Source organism: Varroa jacobsoni, unplaced genomic scaffold (assembly GCF_002532875.2).
Source record: "Varroa jacobsoni isolate VJ856 unplaced genomic scaffold, vjacob_1.0 scaffold_221, whole genome shotgun sequence".
Classification (NCBI taxonomy): domain Eukaryota; kingdom Metazoa; phylum Arthropoda; class Arachnida; order Mesostigmata; family Varroidae; genus Varroa; species Varroa jacobsoni.
The window spans coordinates 429171-439224 of NW_019213123.1; the positions used below are offsets into that span (position 1 = coordinate 429171).

A 10054-nucleotide genomic window follows, 5' to 3' on the forward strand; every position below is an offset into this window, starting at 1 on the left:
CCTTTCTTTCTACCTGATGTGGCCGAGCATCGTGCTGTGCGGTATCGTACACTGAGGATCGTGGCTGTCAATGGAGTCCATCGGTCGTCGACCACCATTGATAACAAGTGCTATCGATAGAAAATACTGACACTTCATCACTCTCTTCCACTCTCCAATGCGCAAGCTCCATTGTGAAGCACCTTTTCGACTCTGACCTAAATCTTAAAGGATCCTCGTCATTGGAATGTCGATTATGTTGCCGCCAATTATGCTGGTGACTCCCCGTCAAAGCCATGTTGGTGGCGACAAATTTCAGCCCCTACCACAAACTACATTGACTGCAACTTTCTAACGTTTCTAAGGACAACCTTCTCCCATAGTGCTCAATGAATGATCTAGCCAACTATCAATCTGGGACTCATGCAGGCCATTGCTGTATTCACACAGTTCTGCTCAAAAAAATAGGGTCCCCAACTGGTTCTGTTCTGGATATCGCGTTACTGTGTATGCAAATGGATAATCATGTTGGTCTGCAGAACCATCTGTCCCTTGCATTTTTCGCTGGGATTTTTGGATATTCATTTGGTTCTTATTCAAGGAGGAAAGAGACGTCGCGAAGTTCGCGGGAAACCCAAGTGAATGCAGGAACCGGAGGCAGTGGCGGCGGCGGCGCTGGAAGCAGCAGAGCGAGATACTACGCCGATTACATTGACGAGTACGACGCGTCGACCCTTGATGCATTTGCAGAAGAGCTTCAAAGCAGAGCCAGTCTACGACTTTGAAGAAAGTCATCATCAGTGAAATCGGCTCCGGCACCACGGCAAGGAACAACAACAACACCCACAAGAACTCGAAGAACATAGACAACAAAAGATCAACGGTTAATAAATATCATAAAAAAATGGGGTCGCCGGTACTTGCACAAATGCCGCGTACTCGAAAACCGCGTCTTCTTGAAAGGGGCACCGCCACAACTTCGTTCATGTACGACAATCTGGACTTCACGCACACCAAATTCTAGTGTGAGCTGAATTCTATATAAAAAAAAAATGTAATAGAACAAGCTAGAACATATCATTTCTACCTATAATATATATATATATATTACAGGTGGAAATATATATATTATCACCACAACCAAATACGACAGAGACTACCAACGTACAGCCAATCTTTATTCATCGCGCTAGAACATGGCATCAACGCTTTATCGATTTCGAAGTGTATTATATACGTCCCATAGCTTTTTAGCACTATCTTAAAGGCCAACAAGCTATTAATAAAACTACGTGATAATATGTAAAGCATCCATTCACGTAAAATGTTCACGACCGGTGAAACGTCGAAGAGAATACAAGAAACGTTCTGCCTATACAAAATGAGGATCAGTGAGGTTCAGGCGCGTCACCAACCTTCCGATTTGATTGTTGTGCTGTATTAGTATCATATGATTAGTCCATTTGTAGGTTGTCGGCACGCACATACAGATACGACCGTTGTTGAACACTAAAATAAGCAATGATTCAATATACATAGCATATGCATATGGACGATGTGAGGCGCGATGCGCCCATTTCGGTTCCTAGTCGCAAATCAAGTGCCAACATCTTCACGGCAAAAAATAAACGGTGATAACGATATTTGTGGCAGAGGTACGTCTGGTCTAGCCGCTGTCACGACCCATTTACTTTCGACAACATAATACACTGTTCATAGATCATCACCTGCGAATTGCGTTACGTTCGATGGGGTTCACCTACTATTGGAGGGGGGCAAAATAGAAGAGAAAAAAAACATCCTCTAGAATAAATGGTGGACCGCGAGTGTCCGGGCCATCGGTGTAACGTCATCAATCAAATGATGCTACTTCCGATGCCGAACCAGTACAAATGCTTATCAGACACAGTAAACCTTGACGCGGTGTCCGTTCATGCTAGACAACTCATGCTACCCGCTGGGCACATAACGTTTCAAACAGCACATAGCATTTCAAATAGAGAAAATGTCGCCAATCATTTAGGAATTGATCATCAACGACGCATGGGCTGGTAGGTAGGTGTTCGTTCACTGGTTTTTTGCGTCTCCCTTTAACCTGCCATTATTGTTCGGAAATTATTACTATTACTAGATAATATTAGTATGACTGATAGTATATTTGTGTTAGTGACAAAAACTTCATCGTTTTGAAACAGGAAAAGTATTGCCTAACTGATAAATATGCTACATAAATAGAAAAGATGCTGTTAGCTTATTGCCTGACGAGTGTGTATAGTACTTTGAGTAGTAATAGGTTTTTTTTTTTTTTTTTTTTTGTTCTCGTTTACCTGTGCCTCATCTGTACATAAAACATCGTGACTGTTTGACAATAAATAATTCTATGATCATTAATGTTGTTGATGAATGATATGAAAGCATCGTTTTCTAACATAAACAAAAGTCTGTTATTATTGTCATCACGACACACCAAATACAAGGAGTGAGTGTCATAGCTATACTATTAAGTAGGTGGAAATAAAAGCAAATTATTGTTCGATCAATCATCAATCGCAGCCGTTTACCTTTCAAGGATACAACAAGTAGCTATTGTTAGATGAAAATCGGCCAATGATCATTGTGTGTGTGAAGTGAAGAACGCGACCCAGCTTTCGTAAAACAGGAGACATAACTTCTTATACTATTAGCTATAATAATAATAATAAGTCCAGGGCGTTACTTCAACTCGACACATTGTCTAGCCCACTCTTTGGCATCGTCGAATTTGCCCTGAATATCATGCTTAAGCATCGAAGTGGGTTTATACTTTTAGGTTCTGCAACGATATCTAGGTACAATAGGTATTATTGTTGTTATTCCACTCTGGAATAGCTTGTGCTGTTTAGGTCAGTATCGTTTAGACGAGTTACATCCGACCCAGTAGAAATCATATTATACTGGTGAAATTTAAACCTAACCTCTAATTCTTCGTCGCTCATAATTTCATATAGTGCACATAGATGTTTTAAGCAACTCCAATAGGTCTGCAGGAAAAATCCTTGTAATTTATTTATGTTGTGGTATGAGTTCATTTAATAAATTTGCTAATTTACTTACATATTATTGCATTCTGATAGTGGTCTTACTTATTTGCAGATGATAGCCGTATATATCCTCTTCACGAACTTAAATATGCCAGCAGTTAATATCACTTGCGCTATCTTTTCAAAGCTTAGGTCGAAGTAGATAAAAGTGCCGGGAGCTAGGCACCAAAAGGCCCTCGGCTTTAATCGGGCTGAGCACATGCAGATAGATTCGGTCTCATAACGCAACGGTAGCAAATCTTCTCATAGCGTAAACTGATCTTCACTTTTTTTTTGTTTCGTATGTATAGTCGTAAGTTGCTGAGCGCAGATGCTCGTCCCCTTAATGCTTCTGGTCGGGTTTCCATCGATGGTCGGTCTTCTACTTGCTCTCATGCTCGTTCATATTTTTTAGTTTAAGGCGAAAAAAGAACGCTGTTCGTCTTGTTAAAATATTTTTAACGATTTGATGGTTACATAAGAAATTGATAATCTGCATTGGCTGAATAGATGAGATGGGTGTGAAACAAAGCCATGCTTCCGAACATCTAAGTAGCGAAAAGTCGCTTAAACAACAAACAATAGCAAATAATTACTTTGCCTTATCCCTAACAGGGCAGAACAGTTTTCATGCCAGCAATTATGTGTATGCACGCTAAAGTTGATCAGGGTACCAATACCACTTACGCCAGCTCGCATCGTAACCGCCGTTTTTAAAGAATTTTGCAATATAACCTCGCTTAATCTATCAAAAAACCACTAAAACACGAAACCTTAGGTTAGATCTCCTGACTGTCACGGTAACGGAGAAGATTCGATGATATCAAATCGTCACCATTGTAGAGTGTCCTTTTGCCTACATGGGTTCTTCGGATGGGATGTACGGACGCTACAAAACGAAATAGTACTATCATAAAAATGGCTACCGCGGGTCTATTCATCACTTACTGAATGCTGCTTGTTGTTACTAGATCTATTCTCATGAAGTTCACTACATATTAAGAATAGACATGACGAAAGAAACAGAAACATATGATTGGTACTGTCCAAGTTGTAGCGGGTCAAACGATGATTTCTTAAAGGGTATACAATAAGAGAAGCTATAAATAAAACCTTAATTACGTCTACGATTTCGATCTAAATAGATACGGTAGGAGGTTCTCTTTAAAACTTCGGACTTCAAAGATACAATACATTGATGGGTAGCACTATATAGATAATGCTAACTAAGTAAATAATTTGCCTACACTCTTCTAATTTGCTGTTGCTAGAGGCAGGTTTAGGAATCCTCCATCGTAGCGACGTTCCCCGGAGCGCTCTCTTCTGGAGCCTCTGGCACAAGACGTCCGTCTACGAGCAGATTATGTATAATACCTTCATGTCGACTACCACTGCTTATACCAGCAATGACCCCGGCGCGATGACCCACCTAAAAATATCAGTTATTTACACTATGAGTTTTGCGTCCGCCATCGCCGCTAGGTATTCCATCAGACGGATAGCTCTCAACAGGTAACGAGATGTGTCTATGCCCAGACTCAAACCTAGACCACAACATGTCCCGAAGATTAGCGGACACGTTGTGGTCTAGCTTCGAACCCAGCATGGAAAGACTTCGTTTCGTGCCGAAAGCCAGCCATCTTATGTATTACCGGTGTCAAACTCGAAGCATAAAAATTCCCTTGACCTAATCAATACCAGTCTCCAATCTAAGCTCGATACACACCTGAAAGTGCGTCTCCGTTCCTTCTGAAACAAATTCAGCGACCGACTCGACCTACAATTTTACAGAAAAGCAAACGTCCGAAAAATAGGTGAGACAATGAAAGCTTCTTCACGGGCCATGATACGTTCTTGTTCTATTTATTTGGCATATCTATCGTTGTTTGTGTTACGCGTGCAGGAACATAATTTGTGAATAAGTGTAGGCTAAGAAGGCAGATAGCACTGAGCAGGATAATATGAAATGGAGTCCGCGTTATCAGAGATCATAAACTTTTTAGCTAGCCGTAAATTGGCTCAGTGTGAGGGCAGTGTGATTGCAATGGCACGCAAAGGGCCTGTGGCGCTGCGAACGACGTATCACGAAATCCGTACAGATCTAAGTCTACAGCAATAAAGTTTCAAATCTTACTTTCTATATACACTGTGACCGTACACTGTGACGTAAACTCAGTTATTCTAAAGACACGATCTATCTAGCTAAGAAATATCGATAAGATGAATCGTACGGATGCTTAAGCGATATTTATGAGTATGAAAGTCTAGCTGAGAGGCTAGTACCGCACTTACAAGCATATGAGATGAGGCTAAAGTTACTCAAAGACTATACAGTGTAAACGGTATGTGTATGGTTAATAGGAACGATGTAAGAACAGCTTAGATAAAACAAGCTTTCCTTTTAGCACTGTTGACAAATATAACTATTTTCTGTGCCGCTACTTTCGGGTGGCGCATGAATAACAATATCATTGTCGGGAGTTGGTATAAATCGGCCACATTTGAACTGTCGCATAGGTTTGAAACACCTTTTCGCCATTGACGTAGACATCCATCGTGTCTCTCTCGAGGGTTACCCTAGTAGGCGGCGCCTCTGGATGGTCCGTATAAATCCAGGTTTTGAGAATTTTCGACTGGCGCTCTCTAAACGACTCTATTTCTTTTCCGTCCACAAATAACCGATATGAGTAGCTGTAAAGAAAAGTTGGTTACATAAAATTAACTTGAAGAAGTCACCAAAACACCAGTTTCCAAAAATAAATACATCCACTGCTCTATTCAATGCTCTAAGACCTAAGCATTTCTAGCAAGGCTTGGTACTAGTGTTACAACTTTCGCAGTGCTAAGCTAAGGACAAACTTTTACTATTATTACAAGCTTAGGCCTTTCTATTATTATGTTTCATTTGGCTATAGTCTCGATGTAGAGTTTCTCAATAATCGAACTCCCTTCAAATAAAGTTTTCAGCTGTCTTCAGTCTGCATAACAGAGCTAAAATGCTATTTTGAGTTCTACGTCGCCGTCAGGTATTACTTCAGACGAGTGTGACAGCTCTATCGGTTCGGCATTGACCCATCGGAAGTGTCGTTACAAGAGTATTTTTCAGAAATATTTTTTTCATAGAACAGATCGAATTTAGTTCGGGGATAACTCCTCGTCTGTCTAGGAACGGCATTACGTCGGGAAAAATGTCTCTGGTTTTGCTAGAACACATACATTAATTGATTAAAATAAAAACAAAATAATACTCAATCCAATTTAATGGCAAAATACGCATTATTGCTACCGAAAAAGCTAGCAATGTATCTATGCTCAGCGAATTCACAAAAAGTTATGAAAACTAGTCAACTTAACAAAAATCAGTTGTTAACAGCAAAAGGACCATATGTATAGCGTCGATATTTTATCAGGCTGTCGGCAAATAGATGGGGCTAACTGCGCGTAAGCCTCCAGACGCGAGATACGTGTAACCCAGACACCACAGCTACTTCTGTTGATTTTAGGCTCGCGTGAGAGCTCAGTGAGTAATCTATTTGTTTGCTAATCTCGAGCACGCGTCGTGGTCTATGCTCGAACGCAGGCATAGACAGACAGACTTCGTTCCGTGTTCGGAGCCAGCCGTATGATCCAATACCTAACGATAGCAGACACCAATCTCGAAATATAGAACCAATCATAAATTCGAATTTCATCAGATATTGACAAGCGTAGCTTCAATGTAATGCTTAGTGGAGAAAAGAAGATAGAGCTGCGCGTTTCTATGTTTTGTGCCTACTACTATCATGGAAAGTAACCGCATGGGCTAGATTGCCATATTGCAGGACAGCACGCAACATTGTCTTGTAGCAAGGAGTTCGTTTGCATTACCTGTACGGTAAATAATTTTCTAGTGATACATAAAATGGCCTGAAGTTAGAGACGAATGGATATGGCTGTACTGGAGAGAGCCCTGAGGCGTCACAGTTAATCAAAGTTATTCATTGTTTTGTGTTTTTCATTCCAGCTTGAAGTAGAAAAACGGGCGATATTTCATTTATATATTGTCTGTTGCGTTTTTCGGGTAAATTTATGATAAATGGTTTTTAATGCAGAAAAAACAAACGGTTACCGGAAGCAAAAAATCTTTGTATGCAATTGGATCTATGGTCTTTTTTTGAATGATAAAACTGTTTGCACCACAAAAATCGTACTATATAGATCTGTTAGCTGAACCATTAACGACTGTTTCGACGTCTCTGCTGGATACAAACTACCAGGTTAGAGGTAACTAGCGAATGCCGAGCAGATCATTTGACAGAAAAGATGGCGATCGGAGGTGTATCGGCCTTCGGAACCGAAAAAAAAAATGGCGGCTGATATCATACCAATATTCCCGCAGAAATTGGAAGTGTATTTGTACACTTTTTTTTTTTTTTGCTATAGGGGTCAAGTCGTCGATAAGCACCAGTATGGGAAACGATACTTTTATAGCGTCCCGTGGTTGCTCTTGGCGGGGCGGGTCAGTTTACTGAGTATAGATGATGAGCGACAAGGAATTATTAGCTAAGTTAAAGTATTACCTTGTACGACTGATCCCCGAAGCTGAGACGAAGGAGCTAAGCAATTATAATGAATCAGCTCAATGTTGGGCCGTGGCTCTGATGACAGGTCTCGCGAGTTTTACAGAGTACATTATCGACTAACTCATTGTAGCATGGTACTCATGGTGTTAGGCGCAAAATTAAGACCCGTTTAATGGCACATTACTAATATGCTTCAAGTTACCATTATGGTTAGAGTACACCGGTAACCAAGGTTTTTGTCCAACTCATTAACGCATCCAGGTTTGCTCATAGCCACTTTAGTTTGCCAAATCAAAACTTTGAACTTAGTTGCTTGATCTTACTTAGTAAAGTAGATAAAAAGCGTGCGATATAGTTGAGTTCAATCTTGAGTCATTTTCATTTTATTATCTGCGACAAAGAGCGGCGTCACTTGTGCGTGTGAGATACATAAATAGACTCATTTTAATATTAAATAATAAAAAAAAAAAAGTAAAGCAACTACTATATCTACCCTGGTTACTAATGGCTGGACACGTAAAATATAGAGTAGAAAAAAAAAGATATAAAATACTCTACCATGAAATTTATCGCAATCAGACAAAGGACCATTTGTAATGGTTAGCTGCTTTTTATAGACCAGACATAACGTAGAGTTTAGCTTGGTTTATTTGTAGCATTAAATTATTAATACCATTAAATCATTATATTGGCTATAACCAAGTGAGCTAACGTTATTAACTGGAGTTTGCTACCAACCTGAAGCCTCCTACGGCTTTGATAGAAATGATGCACTTATGTCCCAATATGTCAAAGCTTTCCTCGCCAACAAGCTTAAAAAGCCAGTGTTTTCGTAACACCTCGAGTCCATTAACGTACACAACACGTTTACCCGTTGCACTTCCGTGTTCGAATTCGACTCGGTAAGCTTGGCCAACCAAAGGAACCTCCCACGAAGCCACAACGTCGGACATATCGAGGCCACTCAAAAAGTTCTTCGGCCTACTATTAATTAGCCATTACAGCCTTCAGTGAATCGTGCAACGTAATCTCTACTAACGGACCTACTTGTACCTGTTTACCGTTATAAAACAGCTTTACAATCCTTCCCGAGTCTAACTCGACCGGTACAGCATCGCGTCCAACGTCTGAACGATTCTATTCTTTAAGTCAATTTTTGTCAATGGCATATAATCGGCAACCCTCCGGACTTCTAGACTTCACGCAAGCAGATCTGTGTAGGTGTAACGTGCCGACGCAGAGCAGCAATCAACTACGCTTTTTGGTCCCAGTAGCCGGCGAACGATATTGAGAACGAAAACCAAGCCATTTATTCACCACAATTCGTAGTAACGGTAGCTTTAGTAGAAGATAGCTAGTGTCACATCTTTCCTCCAAACCACGAAAAAACGTAGGATAATTGGGCGCGCGGTTGAGTGACTGCTTTCATACGGAATTCGTTAATCTAGCTTCTATAGGCCTGTCCTGACCCGGGGCTGGCCAGCTGTCTCGTGGTCCTTCAGAATGCCTGCTTTTTCGAAACTTCGAATGTAGGGGAACTGTCGTACTCTGTCGTCATGGTAGCCGACGAAAACATTATGACATGTGTGAGCCGGCGTTGCAGCCAGCGTCAGCGATTGTGGAGGTTCGCTGTTATTGCTCGTGCCGTCGACGGTCGCCAGCACCCATCTTTGTTCGTCTTTCGAATAATAGAGGGTTCAGAGAGGAAAAACGGTTGTGACCTCGGCGGCGTCTACGACAATAAGCATCTGCTGTCGATTTGCCGTCCGTTTGGAATGACACAAAGTTTCTGCATTAATTGTTCTCTGACGATTGTTTGAAAGAAACTATGATATTGAGTGTTCGAGAAAACACCTGGTATTTTCTGTGATTTCCGTACCTGAATGAAAAATATTGTGACAAGAGTATAGCTTTCGTAGAGGTTTACTTTCAACCCGTAAAGGGCCCGTTGACTTGAAATAATCAAAGTTTAGCCGATACTGTTTTTCCAAAATTTTCTAAAATTAAACAAAGAAAAGATTTATTAAAACAACTTCATACTTGGCGGAAGCTATAATAAATCCCCTATTTGTTCTTATACGAAACCTAGATTTCAACAAGCTTTTAAGTAAGTTTCATACACGATCCACTGTCGACAATAGCGTGAAAAAGGCAGGGACGAGAACGCTAAAGACGAAATCGACCTATTGATGCTGGAGTGGGCGCCTTGTACGTAGATCAGACAACCTTCGATCCGCCGGATAACACATGAGATGTGTGAGTATTTGTTTCGCTTGAGAATACATATAAAATATGCTTATAGTGAATCGTTCATGCCACAGGCTCATCGGTACGCGAACGTACAACGATGGAAGGAAGGTGATCGAAGTTTAGTGATCCAATAAGCATTCGTATTGAAGATACATTCTAATGTATGACACCTTGTGTTCATGCTTTCTACATGTAAAATACATA

General features: G+C 40.7%; 2 protein-coding genes across 14 annotated transcripts in view; one reads left to right on the forward strand and one right to left on the reverse strand.

The window, feature by feature from the left end:
* LOC111273734 (organic cation/carnitine transporter 2) overlaps positions 1 to 3083 on the forward strand; it is a 99091-nt gene extending 96008 nt beyond the window's left edge. For 9 of the 12 annotated variants that reach the window (XM_022855640.2, XM_022855634.2, XM_022855636.2 and 6 more), the window contains one exon: positions 730 to 3083. In XM_022855640.2, the coding sequence (XP_022711375.1) occupies positions 730 to 1003 (274 nt within the window). In that variant the 3' untranslated portion in view covers positions 1004 to 3083. Of the gene's footprint in view, positions 1 to 580 lie in introns of all 12 variants that reach the window. The other 3 variants (XR_015316060.1, XR_015316061.1, XM_022855635.2) reach the window with 3 other exon arrangements.
* On the reverse strand, positions 1137 to 10005 carry LOC111273743 (fas apoptotic inhibitory molecule 1). Of its 2 annotated transcripts, none has more exons than XM_086973613.1 (4): positions 8339 to 10005; positions 5567 to 5729; positions 4765 to 4815; positions 1137 to 3927 (listed from the first exon to the last, which is right to left on the reverse strand). In XM_086973613.1, exons 1-4 carry the CDS (start codon positions 8551 to 8553, stop codon positions 3895 to 3897), a joined length of 462 nt encoding a protein of 153 aa, XP_086829739.1. In that variant the 5' UTR covers positions 8554 to 10005; the 3' UTR covers positions 1137 to 3894. The 2 variants fall into 2 exon arrangements, with proteins under 2 accessions (XP_086829739.1, XP_022711390.1); XM_022855655.2 differs by having other exon boundaries at positions 1137 to 4467.
* Positions 10006 to 10054: the final 49 nt, after the last annotated feature.